The sequence below is a fragment of the Carcharhinus amblyrhynchos genome, chromosome 10 (assembly GCF_965287045.1).
Source record: "Carcharhinus amblyrhynchos chromosome 10, sCarAmb.v2.hapA, whole genome shotgun sequence".
In the NCBI taxonomy this organism is placed as follows: domain Eukaryota; kingdom Metazoa; phylum Chordata; class Chondrichthyes; order Carcharhiniformes; family Carcharhinidae; genus Carcharhinus; species Carcharhinus amblyrhynchos.
Genome location: NC_137333.1, coordinates 67,247,049 through 67,266,643, shown reverse-complemented (window position 1 = coordinate 67,266,643; position 19,595 = coordinate 67,247,049). Strand labels below are relative to the sequence as shown.

At 42.8% G+C, this 19,595-nt stretch overlaps 1 protein-coding gene across 1 annotated transcript in view; it reads left to right on the top strand.

Moving 5' to 3' along the window:
• Positions 1 to 7,932: 7,932 nt before the first annotated feature.
• gucy1a2 (guanylate cyclase 1, soluble, alpha 2) overlaps positions 7,933 to 19,595 on the top strand; it is a 166,308-nt gene continuing 154,645 nt past the window's right edge. Inside the window, exon 1 of the mRNA XM_080197232.1 lies at positions 7,933 to 8,189. Within this exon, the coding sequence (XP_080053358.1) occupies positions 7,950 to 8,189 (240 nt within the window). The 5' untranslated portion in view covers positions 7,933 to 7,949. The remainder of the gene's footprint in view (positions 8,190 to 19,595) is intronic.

The following is a 19,595-nucleotide window of genomic DNA, read 5'->3' as shown; positions in this document are numbered from 1 at the left end:
TCTATGACAAGAGATGTCAGTTTCACCAGGAGGATTTGTTTGCTTTTTCTTAGAAGATCTAGGCATGACCAAATTTCTTTGATGTACTCTGATTGTCATAAGGAAGATCAGATGGTGCTGAAGCGAGGCAACTTCTTGCAAGCTATGCCCAGCATATCTTCTAAATCTTTTACTTTTGTTGTATGCTTCTAAAACTTCATTCTAACTCTTTTAAACTCTCTAACAATGCTTAACTCTACACTCTGCACTCTCTTGCTTCCTTCTCTATGAACGGTATGTGTTGTCTGTAAAGCATGCAAGAAACAATGCTTTTCACTGTATGTTAATACTTATGACAATAATAAATCAAGTCAAAAATCAAAATCAATTGTTGATACAATCATACCTCATTAACCCTAACCTACTTCCTCTTTACACCACATTTGTTCAGTATGGCCCCATTTTTATAACTTTCTTTCCAAGTCTCTGGCCATACTGAGAAGCTAAAATGTTTTGAAATGCTTTGTTTACGCTCAATTTCATGCTCCAGTATCTTTAAGTAGCATCCTTATTGACAGGTCCAGGCTGTTTCACAGCAGGCAGTAGGTTTGTTTTTGTTTTCTTTCACAGTTAATTAAATCCGAAGTGCTTCCTCTTTTCTAACCTGATTTTTTTTATAAACAGGCTTTTGGATTGATCTCACGCACCTATTCATGTCGGCAGCTGTGGTTCTAACTGCAGTTTTTAAAAATAGGCTTGCTCTTTGTTCTGAAGACCTTAGCTGATGTTCTTTTCACAATGGGTCTTCTTCAACCTCTCATGCTGGAAAAGCATGCCTGAACTGGGGTGGTTTTTCAGCCATTGAAGAGGCTTCCCATGCCACTCTGGCAATGTCCTCCATCATCCTGGCACTGACACCCTGGTACTGACACTACACTATCAGGGTCTGGTCACCTTAAGGGTCTGAAATCAGTGCCAGGATGGTAGTATTAGGATGGCAGGGGCAGTGCTAGGTTGGGGCCTGACAGATCGGGTCTGAAGGGGGGCCTGAGAGTGTGGATGTTCCTAAGTGGCGGCACTTAGTTATTTTAATGGAGAATCACGGTCACAACGAGAAAGTGCTGGTAACATTCAGCAGGCCTGATAGCATAGAATTATAGAATCCTGACACTGCAGAAGGAGGTCATTCAACCCATTGAGTCTGTACTGACTTTCCAACAGAGCATCTTACTCCGATCCACTCCCCCACCCTATCCCTGTAACCCTGCAAATTTACCCCACTAATCCCCAAACCAACTCATCTTTGGACACAAAGGGGTAATTTAACATGGCCAATCCACCTAACCTCTACATCTTTGGCAGGCAAACTCCCCACAGTCACCCTTGGCTGGAATTGAACCTGGCTTCCTGGTGCTGTGAGACAGTTGAGCTAACCACTGCATCACCCTTTCGCCCATCTGTGGGAGAGAAACAGAGTTAATGTTTCCAGTCTGATGTAACTCTTGTGTCAGTTGTGAAATCTCATCCTATTTCCAGTTGTCTTTAACTCTGCCGAAGAATCATTCAGGCTCGAAATGTTAGCTCTATTCTCTTTCCGTAGATGCTGTCAGACCTGTTGAAATTTTCCAGCATGTTCTGTTTATTTCACCAATGTGACTCTTCTTTGGGAACCTATGTCATGAATTCCATTTTAGTTTGCTAAAATGCCTAGGTATGAGATAACCAAGATTATCCTGGTGGACAATAGGATCCTCAATTTGTCCCAGTGTCTGTAATATCACACTTCATGGATAACAGCCACTAAGTCACTATTATTCGCTGATATAAAACAATACCAGCACAGTATATTGGCACTGGCTATTCCATAACTCATTCAGTGAAAATACAGTGACGTACATTACTATATGTACAGGAAGTAGATAAATATTGCCTTATTGGCTACTTTCATATAACACAGAAATCTCTCCATCTGTAGCTTCTTGATCATTTGAGCTGCACTGAGTCCTGTCTTAGTAAACCCATGGGTGTGCCCTTGATCAAGTTAATAATCACAACGCATCATATATGTATTATGTTAAAATCTATAGTTCATGTCTCATACCTAACATTTTGAAAATAAATCTTAAATTTCAACCCTCCAAAGAACTGCAGTGAGGTTTTTAAAAACACATTAACCTATGGTTTCGATGTTGACAGAGTTAATAGCCCAATGGCCTCCAGATGGTCGGGAGATAGGACTTACTGCTGAAGGTGCAAATTGGGAACCTGTGGAAGTCTTGATGCACTGAACTACATGGAAATATTCTGGGAAGTTTTGACTTTTGATGGGAAATCCCCTGGTTCCCTGAGACCCTCCGCAAATGTGTCTGATTCTGAGTAGGCAATTTCAGCTAGCTGTGTGCTACTTACCTAGGCAGTTTCCCGAGAAATGTTAACATTAAAACCTGGCTGAACTCTTGGATAACTAATGAACTGACTCCTCAACCACTCATACTGGCTGCCCCCCTGAGCCAACCACAAGTATCCCCCAACCAGACCCACCCACCCAACTACCCATTGACCACACCCAACCTGACACCCTGCGCCCCATCCCCCACAATCCAACCACACCCAACTACTCTCTAACCACCAAGCTACCTACCGCCTTGACCTGGCTACTGATTCCTAATGTATCTTTAACCTGACCCAACTACACTCTCCAATCACCTAACTACTCTCATACCTGATCAACCCCTCACAGATCTGCTACCTACCCAAATACCCCTCACCAACCTGCCATACTACCCACATACCCCCCACCCACCTGCCACATAACCCCCTCATGCAGCTGCCACCAAACCTCTCACTGACCTGCCAGCTTCCCAACTACCCCTCACCGATCTGCCATCCTACCCACCTCCCCTCTCCCCCATCTGTCAGCTACCACTGCCCCCTCACCAACCTGACTTGCTATCCTCCCCACTGACTTGCTACCTACCTACATCACCCATCTGCCACCTCACCCACCTATCACTCTATCCACCTACTACCTCAATTACCTGCCATCTCACCCAGCTAGCTGCTACCCACTTACCCACCCTACAACAACACCACTCATCCATTCATCCACTTACCCATTCGCTCACATTCAAACCACATCTTTAAACGTAAGCTGGTGCCACAAAGAAGAGGCATGCCCTGTCTTTCCCCACCTCCACTCCACTGCGTTAGAGCTTGCTGGGGAAATCTGTGCTATGCACTTCTGAAAAAGTCAGGATTGGAAGATCCTGGAAGAAATGTGGAGCAGCATCAGGTCAGGGAAATGTTTGAGTGGAGCAGCATCTGACAGTAATTGCTGTTCCTAGGAAGAGCCAGACCAATCTGTGACTCTGTGCCAGCTTTTTGCTAGTGCTGTGTTATTTAGTCTCACACCCTGGCTTGTTCTCTTCAAATATATGTTTATCTGAAATCTGATTCAACCACACTTAGAGGTGGTGCGTTTTTGATCTCAACAATATTTTGTGCGATGGAGTTTAACTGCAATGCTCCTCTAGTTCTTTTGCCAATTATTTTAAACCTATGCCATTTGGTGACCAATCCATTTGCTAGAGAAAATCATTACTCCCTTCTTGCTCTTACAACCCTTCAATTTTGAGCACCATTTTAAAATCTCCCATTAACTTTCTCTGATCTATGAAGAACAACTGCATCCTCTTATAGCTTGTAGAGTCTGAGCAAACCTTCACTGTACCCTGTAGAGGGCCTTAACACTCATCTTAAAGTGTGATGTCCAGTATTATCCACATACTCCAGCTGAAACTCAACCAGTGATTTGTAAAGTTTTAGAATGACTGCCATTTTTTTGTGTTCACAGAATTAAGTATCCCAAACACTTTCGTAACTGACTTAACAACTTTTCTCATCACCTTTAAGGATCCATTGATATGTATTCCAGGTCCCTTTGCTCCTGCACTGCCCTTGAAATAGTACAATTTAGATTACATTGCTGCTCCATGTTTCTACCAAAGTGCATCATTTCACACATACTAAATTGCATCCGCCATGTATCTGTCCTCTTCAGTAGTTTGTCTAAACTTCTCAGTTTAATACTATCCATCTCACTATTTACTATATTGCCAACTTCTGTATGATTTCCAAACTTGAATACTATACTCCCAAATACCAAATCTGTGTTATTTACATAGAACCAGACATGTAAAGGGCCTAATACTGACTCTCAAAGGACTACGTACTTCTCTATAGTCAGAAAAACACCTGTTCACCATTAACCTCTGCTTCCTATCCCTTAGCCAATTAGGTATACAAGCTATCACCACCCCTTTAAGGCTTTGTGCTTCTATCTTACAAATACATCTGTTACATGGTACTTTTGTCAAATGCCTTTTCAAAGTCCATAGATCCATACATTTCATCAACCTTCCCTGTTGCTTTAAAGAATTTAGTCAGATACAAATTGTCTTTAACAAATCTGTGCTGAACGTCCTTTATTAACCCATGTTTCTACAAGTGAGAATTAATCTTGACCTTGACACTGGTGTCCAGTAGTTTTGCTGTCACTGATGTGTCATTACCAGGGTTATCTCTGTCTCTCTGTCCAAAGTTGTGCGGTTAAGTTGATTGGCTATGATAAATTGCCACTGAGCGTCAGGGGGACTAGCAGGACAAATATGTAGGGCCATGAGGATAAGCGTTGGGTGGGATTGTGGTTGATGCAGACTTGATGGGCTGAATGGCCTACTTCTGCACTGTAGGGATTCTATTCTATGAATTCTATCCTATTCCCCTGTTTTGAAAAAAGGTGCCATATTTGCAATCCTCCAGTCCTCTGGCAAACCTTATCATAAATAGAGGAGTGAAAGATTGTCTTAAGTTCTTATGTTCAGAGCTTCTTCTAACTCTAACCTAGCTTCCCTTGGCAATTTAAGATGCCGTCCACTGAGGACACATTCCATTTTGTCAATTGACCTCTGTTTCTTTAGTCATCCAAGGTCTGCATACTTCCTTCTATGGGTGTATACTTGGTTTGTACCCAAAGTATCTCCACCTTGCTCATTTACTGTTTACTTGCTCACACTTTGTTCTCTTCCATCTTTGCTCACAAGTCCACCTTTTCCCAAGTCATTAAAATTGGTTTTCTTCCAATTGGGTACTTTCACTTTTTTTCACATTCAATAACTACTTCAAATCTAATTTGATTATGATCACAAGATATTATCCCACTGTGGCATTCCACTTGGCCTGTCTTCTTAACCAAAACTGGAACATGCAGGGCTTTCTCTCTCTCTGTTTTAGGAAGTTTTTTTATATTAATTCTTCTCCCGCTTTATCTTATTCTGTTTTCTCTATATTTGAATTTTAATAAATGTTTCAGGCTCAACAATGTGATCATTCTGCTTAGAATAATTTACATTAGGGGAAAGAAACTCATAAAATCAGCATTGCTCCAAGCGAGGAATGAGACAAGTGAGACATAACTCATTTAGTGTTAGTAAGTCCGATTAACAGAGAGTTTAAAATTTCCCTCGGAGCTACACTACAGCAGAAGTGACTACATGCTAGAAATATGTCTCAAACTCATTGATATGAGGTCACTTTAACAGTCTGTGTGCACTTCAACAAACGACATCTCACCAAGATAAAGAAGGTTAGTTTTAAAAAGGATTTGCAATGATTTATTGCTATCATCACTTATTATCTACCTGCTTGAATCTGAGGCTAGCCACACGGATTCCCACTGACTATGGCAAGACATAAGAGGCTACAAATTGAAGGCAGGTTTAATCACTGGCTTCAAAGCACGCCTCCCCAATGAGCTCAACACATTCTTTGCCTGTTTTGAGCAGCAAGAGCACACCCTCCATCCCGGAAGCCTCAGATGAATCTGTATCCGAGGTCACCATTACTGACGTCAGAGCAGTTTTCTCAAAAGTCAACCACAGAAAGCAATTGGCCCCAGATGAGAGGTGCCCTAACAAGCACTCAGGTCCTGTGCAGACCTGCTGGCTGGGCTATTCACAGAAATCTTCAACCTATCTTTACACCAATCTGAGGTCCCTACTTACTTCAAGAAGATGACTATCACCTTGGTACCAAAGAAAGACAAAGCAGCGTCCTCAATGACTATCATCTGGTGGCTCTTACATCCATCATTATGAAGTGCTTTGAAAGATTAGTCATGGCACAAATCAATTCCTGCCTCCCTGACTATCTGGATCCACTGTAGTTTGTTTATGACAGCAAATAGGTCCACAGCAGACACCATCTCCCTGGTCCTACACTCAATCCTGGGACACCTAGATAAAAAAGGCACTATGTCAGACTCCTATTCATAGACTAAAGCTCAGCCTTCAACATCATTGTTCCTATGAGACTCATCTCCAAACTTCGTGGCCTGGGGCTCGGCTCCTTCCTCTGCAACTGGATCCTAGACTTCCTAACCCACAGACTACAGTCAGTAAGGATAGGCAACAATATGTCCTCCACAATCATCCTTCCTTAGCCCCTTACTATACTTATACACCTATGATTGTGTGGTCAAATTCCTCTCTGATTTTCAAGTTTGCTGATGACACCACCCTAATGGATCAGATCTCAAACAATGATGAGACACAGAACAGGAATGAATTGGAAAATCTGGTGAACTGATGTGGCAACAATAATTTCTTCCTGAATGTCAACAAGACAAAGGAGATAGTCATTGACTTCAGGAAGCGTAGTGGAGGGCATGTCCTGTCTACATCAATTGGGACTATGTAGAATGGTCAACAGCTTCAAGTTTTTAGGTGTCCAAATCATCAACAACCTGTCCTGGTCCCCCAATGCCGACACTATAGTTAGGAAAGCTCACCAACACCTCTGCTTTCTCAGGAGGGTAAGGAAATTTGGCATGCCACAACTCTCACCTACCTCTACAGATGCACCATACAAAGCATTCTTTCCAGTTGTATCACAGCTTGGTATGGCTCCTGTATAAGACCGCAATAAACTACAAAGGTCATGAATGAAGACCAGTGCATCACTCGAACCAGCCTCCCATTCCATTCCATCTGTCTTCACTTCCCCCTGCCTCGGAAAAGCAGTCAGCATAATCAAGGAACGCATACACCCCAGAGATTCTCTCTTCCTCCTTCTTCCGTCGGGAAAAAGGTACAAAAATCTGAGGTCGTGTACCCATTGACTCAAGAACGGCTTCTTCCCTGCTGCTGTCAGACTTTTGAATTGACTTATCTCGTATTAAGTTGATCTGTCCCAACACTTTAGCTAGGACTGTATCATTACATTCTGCACTTTCTCCTTTCCTTCTCTTTATACGACATGCTTTGTCTGAATAGCACGCATGAAACAACGCTTTTCACTGTATACTAATACATGTTACAATAAGAAATCAAATCAAATGAGTTGCCATTGTATCTTTTGCTCTGCCTGTGAAAAATTTTATATCTGGTGCCCCCTCTCGTTCATAGTTATATGCACACTGTTCTTAAAGTGATCAGGCTGTGAAACTAAATTGCCTGCTTCCTCAAACTTACTGTGAAACATAATTCCTGCTCTGTATGGAGGGGTGCTGCTTTTACAGTGGAGTTGTCATTAGGAGCAGTGAAGCAGTGGTTTTGTGTGTGTGTGTTTGGGGAAAAGCAGGGCTGTGGAAGTGGGGTGGGGGGGAGTCCCTGTCAGGGGGGAATGTGTGTATGGAAATATCTCACACACACCGCTTTAAGGACAATTTCGGGCGACATGAAAGACGTCTGGAAACACGTGATCGTAAGGAGCTTGAGCTTTTGGAAACAGTTTCTTGTGGGGGGAGAAGCAGCGGGAGGGTTGTTGGGATTGGAGAAGGGTGAGCACTGAAGTGAAGGGAAGGAGCGTTGTCGATGACTAATTTCCTGCGGCGGTCGCGGTTATAAAGCTCGGGGATGCGCTGGGCTGAGGGACACACCAGCACTTGGGGCTGCGGCGCCCGCTCGTACTAAATGTGCAGCACCGAGTCAGCAATGTCCGGCAGGAAGATCTCATCCGAATCCTTCAGCTCCGCCGGCTCGGATTACCCGGAGAGTCCCGAGGAGGGCGGGTGTCCCTTCTCCCGGGTGCTGAATGGGAAGAGCTCGGTCTCCGGGGCCGGCGGCAGTGGCAGCAGCAGCAAGAAGGCTGCTCGCAGGCGGGTTAACCTGGACTGTCTGGGGGAGAGCATCCGGAAACTTGTCTTTCCAACGGTAAAGAGAAGCAGAACGGCACACACACACATACACAGACACTCACTTCCACACTCCTCTCCCATTCCAGCCGCTTCACTCTCCCTGCTTTCCCCACCGCATCTCCATTCACTCCACATTCACACACTTCCCCTGTGTGTGCGTCCAACCATCCCACTTAGCGCTCTGCTTGCTGCTTCATTGTCCGTCTCCTGTCCCTGTTCAATCCCGCTTCATCGCAGTAATGCACTGGTGAAAAGTTTTAGGAAATGTTATTAATGATGATTGGGACATGCTGCTTTATTATAGATCCAAGCTCTACTCCCTCTGGCATTGATCAAAGTTCTCTGTTGGCAGTTTTGTGTTCTTTCATTTCACGAATAGCAGGGATCCTTAAACTTCTGCTAATGGAATGAACTGACAATTAATGACACACACAATACACCTACAATTCGGCGCAATCCTTGTATTGATCAGGTGGATGTTTAAGTTCATTCTGTGATGTTCTTTCAAAGTTGTGAGGGTGTCGATGTGAGGACATTCTAACTTTAGCAGCGCCGCAGCTCAGCAAATGTTACCTGGCGTGTTTGGGTGCTCACCTATGGTGACTGGACTGATTTGACCCGATTAAAAAAACCCTGATGGTTGCCGTTTTTGCATTCACCTCACTGGCACACTGCTGTTACTGGAGGAAATCAGCAGAAGGAGGGGAATGAAGTGCTTAAAATTATCATAGAAATACTCGGAATCACATTGCTTACCTGACCATCTTTAAACCTCTTAGCTGCCGCCCAACTGGTGTATAGATTTTGTTTAATTTATATTTCATTATTAGTGCAATTTGCGGTTGTCAAATGGATCGTGTTAGAAATGCAATAGATATAACTCTGGGTCGATAGACATTACTCTGGGCTGTATTATTAATAGCAAGCATACCTTTTTACATCATTGTGTCCTGCCTTTTTGATTGTCTTCCACAGGTAATTTAATATAATTTGTTCCAAAGAATGCGTTATGAAGTACTTCGAAATGAAATATATTACTGTTACATTTTAGTTCATTCCCAATGACGCTTTGGTGACCAATGTGAATGATTCTGCAGCCCCAATGCTTGCTTTTATAGTTTGGAAAGTTGTAGATATTGGAAATTGAAACCTGATATTGCTGAGGAAAGTTACTGTGAATACTGGAAATAAAATCAGAAAAATGCTGAAAATACTCGATGTTTGTGGAGATAAAACAGTTAAGGGCTAGATTTTATGGGGCACTGTATTCTCCACCCAGCTCCCCAACTGACAAGCCAGTCGTCAGCCTGCCCACCTCAAGCCCGGCAGTGATTATTATTCAGTTGGGAGCAGCTTTAATTGTTTCAGAATGGCACTTTTGCTTTGGGTTCTGCTTTCTGTTTTGGGTCTGTGCTCAGTGCTGTCTGGTCTCCTCCTTTGTGTCTCATTTTGCTCCCTCCCATGTTCTCGTCTTTTTTTTTCTTTTGTCCTTCTTTCCAGGATCTCTTTTCTTGCCAGCTCTGCATCTTCTGTTTAAAGGTTCACTGGTTCTTTTACCCGCTGCCACCATGTTTTGTTGTGTAGTTGGGGTATTGACTATTCTCCCAAAGTTGGCTGCTCAACTCTGTAGTCTCTAAAAATCATTACTCTTTATTTACAACAAGTATTGACACATTTGAACCTCCGACACAAGATTGGAATTTCTCCTCTCTAATCACTCTTACTTCTCAGTTATATGATCTGACATCATTACTACATCAGTATCATGTGCCCTTCTGATGTTAACACTTCACTCTACTGAAGGGATTTCATAGAATCCCTACAGTGCAGAAAGAGGCCATTTGGCCCATCGAGTCTGCACTGAACACCATCGCATTCAAGCCATATCTGCATTACCCCACACATTTAGCCTAGCTAGTCCCCCGACACTAAAGAGCAATTTAGCATGGTCAATCTGCCTAACCTGCATATCTTTGGACTATGGGAGGAAACCCGACCACTCAGTTCACTGCCTCGCTGTCCGGATAGTGTGTAAGCAGAGACCAAGAGTCATACAGATCAATGACTGGTATCTTGGCACAGTCATGATGCCCTCATTCTAGGCAGTCAGCTGTGCTAATTGCATTTGAATCACTGACTAACTAAAGGGTGATAACTGGGTAACAAGAGCATTCTGCTGACCAAATGACTGATGACTGCAATGCATATATGTACAGTATGTAATGGGAACAATGAAACGCCATGTTGTTACACAATTATGATAGAAAAGGTTATTGATGAGCTGAAACTGGATTATTGAAGTACCAAAACAATGTTTCTACCACCTGGATCACTCTGGGCGAGTCTTGCAGTACTTGGATGTCAACATTTTTGAAGGTCTGCTGAATGCAAAGGAAGTGATGGCGTGGTGGTATTATTGCTAGATTATTAACCCAGAAACTCAGCTAATGTCATGACAGTTGGTGAAATTTGAATTCAATAAAAAATATCTGGAATTAACAATTTACTGATGACCATGAAACAATTTGTCGATTGTCGGAAAAATCCACCTGGTTCACTGATGTCCTTTAGGGAAGGAAATCTGCTGTCCTTACCTACATCTGGTCTGGCCTACATGTGACTCCAGAGCCACAGCAGTGTAGCTGACTCTCAACTGCCCTCGGGCAACTAGGGATGGGCAATAAATGTTGGCCAGCCAATGATGCCCATGTCACACAAATGAATAAAAAAAAATGCTGCAGACACTTGCCGTCATGTGGGGACAGCCCTGGTCACTGATCATACAGCAAGCAGCTCAGAGAGAGGAATATGAGGAGCAAGAGGAGACAATGTAAACAACCACTTTTCATCTGGGCTGTCCAGAATAAACACATTTGAGTACGATATCAATAACTGCAACCTTAAAATTTCATTCACTAACAGTCCCACATCTTAACTTTTCTCACTTACTAACCATCACGGCATCCATCGTGCCCCAATGCAAAATTATCAGCCACCACACCATTACAAGCTAAACTAAACTGATCAATGAAACTATTCTATATTCCCTTTTGTAAAGCTGTAGCATTGCTTCTTCCTCCTTCTTTGCAGTCTTTTCGATGTCAACAATCTGTTGCCTTTTTCGTTATTTTCTGAACATGTTCATGCAATTTTAATGAGTTATGTACTTTGATCCCCAAGTTTTCATGGATCATCACCATTTCTAGCTTTTCACTATTCAGAAAGTACCCGGGGTTTTACCTTTTTAGGTCCAAAGTGGATGAGTTATGCATTTATCTACATTGAATTCCATTTGTCATAGTTTGATCCATTGATTTAATCTACTAATATCTGTAATTTTACCCATCTAAACCACTTACAGACCTGCCTATCTTTGTGTCATTGGAAAATGTGCACATGTGGCTTTCTATCCCATCATCTAAGCTATGAATAAATAAGATGAACAAAGAACAGCACAGCACAGGAAACAGGCCCTTCAGTCCTACAAGCCGCACTGCCCATTTTAACACTGAGAGAGTGCCTTATTCAAGTCTTTGTCGATTGACTATGTTTTTGTCTACCTCTAGTGTGCGCCAGATTAAGGGAGATCCAGTTCAGGGACAATTTATTGACGCCAATCAGCCTAAAAAGCACATTTTTGGGATGTGGGAGGAAGCCGGAGCACCCGGAGAAAACCCACGCAAGCACAGGGAGAATGTGCAAACTCCCATAGACATTGATCCAAGCCAGAGATCCGACCGGGGTCCCTGTAACTGCACAGCAAACAGTGACAGTCACTGAGCTGTTGTGTTGCCCGTCAATTGGGATCCTTACGAGACTCTGTTGTGGAACTGCTGGTCGTCAGCTGCTTACAGACTTTGTTCCCTTCACGTGACCAGGTGAAGAATTTTGAAGTTTTAAAATCAGCCTTTTATTTATGAGCTAGAGCAAGAGCTCCAGCATGCCAGCTTGTGGTGTAGTCCAAAACACTGGTTCAGAATTAGAAAAACAGATATACTTCCAAGTTTGATTACAAATAATTGGCATATACCAATCAGAAGTCTAAGTTATCCATATCCACAGACAATTAACAATTGGGATTACATAATGTATAACATAAGGGTATAGTTGTTCAATTACACCTTGTTCATGTCTACCTAATTGTAATATCACCAAGCATGTATTTCTTTATTATTATCCATCCTCTGGACATGTGTGATAGCTATCTGTCTGACCAATGGTATATCAACCTTCCATGCCCTCCCATGTCCATTGTTCATTTTATAACTGATACTGACAAGCTGCAGTTACACGTGATTCAATGGAAGTCTTATATGTATATTGTCTGATTGAAGGCTTCTTTGTGATTGGGAGTTTTATGGTCCTTAACTCTTATCTGGGTCTGTTTTAATCAAGACCTGTGGTTTTCTCATAATTTTCCTGTGTGACTGAGTCTAGCAGCTTGAAGCTTACGTGATTTTAAAACCTGTGTGATTACTAACCCTTTCAGATACCATTCATCTCATCCTGCCATTAGAGCATTTTCCCACTATCCCTACTTTGTGCCTTAGCCATAGCCAAGTCAGTAATTTACCTTCAATTTCAGCCGCTTCAAATCTAACAAATAGTCTTTTATGAGGAGCTTTGTCAAATACCTTCTGGAGGTCAACATAAATAACATCCATATACAAAAGATACAGAAAGACACAAAAGTCTGAGGACAGGTACCAACTCACAAACATCTGCTTCCCTGCTGCCATCAGACTTTTGAATGGACTTACCTCGCATTAAGTTGATCTTTCTCTACAGCCTAGCTATGACTGTAACACTACATTCTGCACTCTCTCTTCCCCTGATCTATGAACAGTATGCTTTGTCTGTATAGTACGCAAGAAACAATGCTTTTCATTGTATGTATGTATGTATGTATATATGTGACAATAAATCAAATCACATTACCCTGCCCAATACGTTAGTCACCTATTCAAAAATTCTATTAGGTTTGTCAGGCTCATGATCTCCCTTTAAAAAGCCATGCTGGCTCTCTTGACAGCTTGAAATATTCAAGGTGTTCAGTCACTCTACCCTTAATTACAGACTCCAGTAATTTTCTGACAACTAGCTTCAGGCTAACTGGCCTATCATTCCTGGTTTTGCTGTCTCTCCAATTTAAAATAAGAGTGACATGCACAATTTTCAAATCTGAGGGAACATTTCCTCAATCCGACGAATGTTAGAGGATTATACTTCATGTTAACAGTATATTAATTAATACAAATGGTGGGCATTAACTGGGAATTCATTTGTGTTCCTATAACTAGGAACAGACTGAAATTGCAGTCACTCGATTAATAGGTGTACATTTATAAATCTATTTTTGCTGAGAAACACATTTCAAAAGGGTGTTTTAAAAAAAAAATTGACTCCCTATCTTCACAAGCTTTCTGGAAAAGACCAGTGAAGGCATGTTCTCACTCCCTTCCTTTGAAACGTTGGAATGGAATCAATCTTGTCCTGGCAATTTACAGGGTGGGATTTTCTGGCCGTATTTGCCCCACGCAAGATCAACAGACCTTGGCATGGTCCCCTACAATTCCCGTGGCAGGCGGGAGAGGAAATTTCCACCCACAGTGCTATGTACAATTGGGTGGAACTTCCCGCTCCCACCAGCAGTGGAAATCATAGTCGGCAGGGGGGAATTAAATTTCTAGGAAGCAAAACATGTTTCTTTATGGTGGGAAAAACTGTTGGAATTTTGTTCTTCTGACTTCCAAGGTGTGTCGAGCTTCCTGGCAAGCAATGTTGGAAAACTCATCTGCATGTATTAGCATCTAACTCATGCTAATTAAAAGGCCATCTCATCAAAATTATTCACCCTCCAAATTAAGTTCCTCACCAGCAAGAATTTATAATGTTTAGTTTATAATTGTCTCTATTTGGCATGCACCTTGCAAGCCTCACCTCTTCCACAACTTGCATAAATATTGCTTTCTCCTTCTTGGTACGTCACCCAACTTCACTCACGTGCCATGAACAAATTCTGCACCAAGACTGGACAAAGGAGGAAGCCAAAGGCTGGAGGGAGTGGGGGCTGGTGGGTGTTGGCAGCGGTTGGAAGGTTGGAGCAAAAGCTGAACATGGGGAGGCAGCCTTAGAGGGAAGTGGGGCTGGGGAGAGTGTCAGCGAGCCTGGTGGCAATGTCCAGTGGCGAGGATGTCTGAGAAATGTGGGGGTGGTGTGGGGAATGTCTTAGAGGAGTCAGTGATGTGGGAATCAGGGGGAGAACTCGTGGTACTGGTGATAGGAGGGAACAGTCATAGATAGAGAGGGGAGGGATGCAGTATGGTGGGCAGGTCCAGTTTGAGTGTCTGGTAGGTGAAGGTCTCATTGGAGGGGAGGTCATGGAGTGGGACAAGACAGGTGGCTTGGATCATTGAATTATACAGTGCAAAAAGAGGCCATTTGAGTCTGCACCGACCACAATTCCACCCAGCCCCTATTCCCATAACCCCTCTTATTTGCCCTGCTAATCCCCCTGGTCAATTTAGCATAGCCAATCAACCTAACCTGCACATCTTTGGACTGTGGGAGGAAACTGAAGCACCCGGTGGAAACCCACACAGACACAAGGAGAACATGCAAACACCGCACAGACAGTGACCCAAGCTGGGAACTGAACTGTGAGCAGCAGTGCTAACTACTGTGCCACCATGCTGCCCATAATGGATAATGGGAGGAGGCAGTGTCAGGGTGGACATGGGATGGTAATGGGTGCCGGCTCTGAAGGGAGGGAAAGCAAGTGGATGTGGAAGGTAGTAGGGCCCAGGATAATTTGGAGGGGGGGGGGCAGGATTCAAAGGTGAAGACAGGAGAGAAATGATGATATTAGATGGGTCTGTGGTGATGGGGAAAGTTGTGGGTGATTGCAGGAGGGTACAATGTGGTGCAGCAAGCTTGAAAGGTGAGGCATACCATTGTTCCAAACTCAGCCTGACCATGCAGTTTATGTTTAGTCAGTCAGTGAGGGCCACATTGCAGCAGCTTTGTTCCTGACTCGTGGTTCCATAACATAGAGGAGGGTATGGAGCTGCTCTTTATTCTGTGTGATTTGCCATCTGCTACAGCCAGAGGAGGGAAGGAGATGGGTGCCTCCAAGGAGCATGGCTGATAGAGAGCAGCCAACCTGTGATTCCAAACTCCATCTTCCTGGGTGAACAGTCATGGCTGATAACAGAGAATGACTAACTGTATAATCCATTACCAAAGCAATGGTCTCCCTATAGAGTCTCAAGGGTAGTGGAGACAAGCAGGAAACAGTCCATGTGAGGCTTTGTGTACATGGCTCCTATTCTTTTGGTCAAAAGCAATTTATCCACATGCCTTATTGTATGAACAACAGGAATATCCATCTTTGGTCCTCTAGGATGCCCTTTGTCTGCATGGGATGGATGGGGAAGGCATGGTTAGATGGAGGCCAGGTGAAGGGCTTGCTGGCTTTGAGGTGGAGGGAAGCCTGTAAAGGACATACTCATTTAATGGATCATTTCAATTCATCACATGCTTACTGACTTGTCGACGATGTAGGCCTGCTTTGGCAATGGCTGTCATCCAGAGGAGAAGGAGAGCATCACCTGGATGTAATTGCTCACCCCTGCAAACTTCTCCAGTATGAGCAGTGGCCGCAAGCACCCTGAAGAGGCACTGTTGAGCTTCTGGCCTGAAATAAATGAAGGTGTGTCCTGGTGCCCTTTTGATCAATTCCCATGGGGTAACGATGGACTGGGTGACTACCAGCCTGCTTCACTATGAGATTTGTTGAGTCCCTCACTGAAGCATTATTAATGAGCTGAAAATGTAAAATCGTGTGTGTCCACCCGCTCTGTTGCCTAAGGGGAATTATGCTAATTTTCCTGTCTGCCAACTGACTTAATCTCCAGAATGGATTTTCAGTAGGGCCTGTTGCCCCTGGAATGAGTGTGGAAGTTGTCAGATGCAGAGGTGGGGTGGATTAACATGGAGGGCTGGGTGTGTTGGCTGATGGATGTGGAGGGCTCGGTGAGGAGGCGAATTCAATGACAAAAATTTATAAATAAAGCAGGCTGGAAGTCACCCAGTCCAAAGTTACCCCGTGGGAATTGATCAAAACTGCACCAGGATACACCTTCACTTATTGCAGGCCAGAAGCTCAATACTGCAGATGACATCAAGATTGGTGGCATAGTGGACAGTGAAGAAAGTTATCTCCGATTGCAACGGGACCTTGATCAATTGGGCCAGTGAGCTGATGAATGACAGCTGGAGTTTAATTTAGACAAATGCAAAATGATGCATTTTGGTAGATTGAGCCAGGGCAGGACTTACTCAGTTAATGGTAGGGTGTTGGGGAGAAATATAGAACAAAGAGATCTAGGGGTACATGTTCATAACTCCTTGAAAGTGGAGTCACAGGTGGACAGAGTGGTGAAGAAGGCTTTCAGCATGCTTGGTTTCATCGGTCAGAACATTGAATACAGGAGTTGGGATGTCTTGTTGAAGTTATACAAGATATTGGTAAGTCCACATTTGGAATACTGTGTGCCGTTTTGGTCATCCTATTATAGAAAGGATATTATTAAACTAGAAAAAGTGCAGAAAAGATTTACTAGGATGCTACTGGGACTTGATGGTTTGGGTTATAAGCAGAGGCTGGATAGACTGGGACTTTTTTGTCTGGAGCGTAGGAGGCTAAGGGGACACCTTATAGAGGTCTATAAAATAATGAGCACAGATCATCTAGATAGCCAATATCTTTCCCCAAAGGTAAGGGAATCTAAAACTAGAAGGCATAGGTTTAAGGTGAGAGGGGAGAGATACAAAAGGATCCAGAGGGACAATTGTTTCACACAGAGTGGTGAGTGTCTGGAACAAGCTGCCAGATGTTGTAGTAGAGGTGGGTACAATGTTGTCTTTTAAAAAGCATTTAGACAGTTACATGGGTAAGATGGGTATAGAGGGATATGGGCCAAATGCAGGCAATTAGGATTAGCTGGGGGGTTTAAAAAAAAGGTTGACATGGACAAGTTAGGCCAAAGGGTCTGTTTCTATGCTGTAAATCTCTATAACTCTATTGCTCCTTCAGGGTCCTTGCAGTCACTGCTCTGATAGAGAAAAATGTTGAGGGTGGAGCTATGTTCCATAAGGAGAGTGCTGGGTCTTTTTCATGAAAAAATTAAGTGTAAGAGAAGGTGACCTGGGGGCTGCAAATATTTTGTCCATTGTGTTTAACCTGAAAACTCAGTTTTGTAAGTTTAGAGAAGAAAAAGAAGTTCTAGAGAGTTGCACAGGACTAAGCAGTTATGTAAAGAGCTATGGAATTGACACCAAGGAAGTGTTTACTTGTGTCAGGTAGGTAATGGCATATGATGCCAATATTTGGGCAAGAGATTTTATTGGTAGGAATACCACAATGCCAGAACTGAGCTGTGACCTGTAAAGCGAGATCCAGTATAAAAGGAACTGCCTCCCAAAGTATGAACATGTTTGAAAGCTTATCGGAGTGAAAAGGGGGAGTAGCTTATGGTGACTTTACCTTTAATCTTCATCTTTACTAGCATATATGCCCTCATGGGAAATGTTGATGCTTGCATTACCTTTCATTCCATATTTTGTTTTAGAACTTGTGTTAAGAAGGCAGAATGGGTGGTTAGTATTTTGTATAGGAGTTTCCCTGCTTCATCTTTGGATTATGGGAGGAAACCAGAGCACCCAGAGGAAACCCACACAGACATGGAGAGAATGTGCAAGCTCCACACAAACAATCACCAGAACTGAACCCAGGTCCCCGGTGCTGTGAAACAGCAGTGTTGCCGCTGTGCCACCATGCCATCCATGTCATCTTGCGAAGGTAACTGCATATCTGACCATCTCTTGAACCAGCAACTCACAAGGTGGCACAATGGTTAGCCTCACAGCACTAGGGACCCAGGTTCAATTCTGGCCTTGGGTGACCGTGTAGAGTTTGCACATTCTCCCCATATCTGTGATGGGTTTCCTCCGGGTACCCCAGTTCCTTCCCACACTCCAAAGATATGCGGATTAGGTTGATTGGCCATGCTGAATTGCCCCTTAATCTCAGGGCAATTAGCACAATAAATGTGTGGGGTTGCAGGAATAGGGGCTGGGTGGTATTGTGGTTGATGTGGCCTTGATGGGCCAAATGGCCTCTTTCTGCACAGTAGGGATTCTATGATTCCCATCATGATCAGGGATGGTGAGCAGTGTGTCCCTGTAATAGAATCAGGCAATGTCAGCAGAAAATATCTGCTGAAATGTCAGCAGAAAATATCAATGTCTACAGAAAATATCTGCTCACAAGTTGTCTCTAACAAATGTTGCTATAGTATAAAGCGTTGCTTTGAATAATTTTTTTTAACAACTATTCCAAGAGTAGAGTTCCTTTTTAAATGACAAGAAGAAAGTTTCATTTAAAAAAAACATGAGATTTTCCTGATGTTAGAAGCTAATAAACAACAGGTCTCATCACCATAACCGATCCATCTCCGGAGTGAACCGTTCAATATTAGATCTGTATGAAAATTCTGAGCAGCTGAAAATGTAAATTGAAGGCACTGGAATAATATATTTCATATCCCTGATTTGTTGACCTAGGTAAAGTGTTCGAAAGAAAGGTATTAAGATAGAAAAAAACTTAAAGGCTTTGAGACAATGTGGTCTCCTGACATCTGGTTGCTGCTACCTTGATCCTTAGCAGATTTACTTCCATATTGATGTTTATATCTGTGAGGTTTGTTGTAAATTTACATTGGGGAAGTTCATTATTAGGTATATGAAATAAACTGAACATTAATATTTTTCCTAATGTTCTGTTGGTCCAGGGAGTCATCCTCTCATCATTTGTTTCCATCTGAAGATGGCTTAGTTCAGGAGATCAAGATGTAGAATCAATTCAGTAACAATAAGAAACAGCAGAGATAAGAAATCATTTATGGAATAATTTATAGGCCAGCAGGTTATACAGTAGCTACTGTGTAGTGTAGAGTATATGAAAAAGAAAACAAAAATAGGCATGCAAGGAATGTACTATAATAATCGTGGGTGGTTTTAATCTTTTGATTGATTGGATGATTCAGATAGGCAAAGAAAGCCTGGAAGGTGAGCTTACAGAGTATACATAGGACAGTTTCTCAGAGCAGTATATTCTACTGCAAATCAGGAGCCAGCTATTCTCAGACTTGGTAACGTACAGGAATAATTAATGGCCTCCTAGTATAGGAACCTCTAAGCAACAATGATCATAACATGTTGAATTTCATGTTTAGTTGTGAGTGTAAGACTAAAAAAAAAATCAATTGCAAGGGTATGAAGACTCTGTTGACTAAAGTAAACTGGGAAAACAGGTAAAAATAGGACAGTATAGAAGCAATGGCAAATATTTAACAAGATC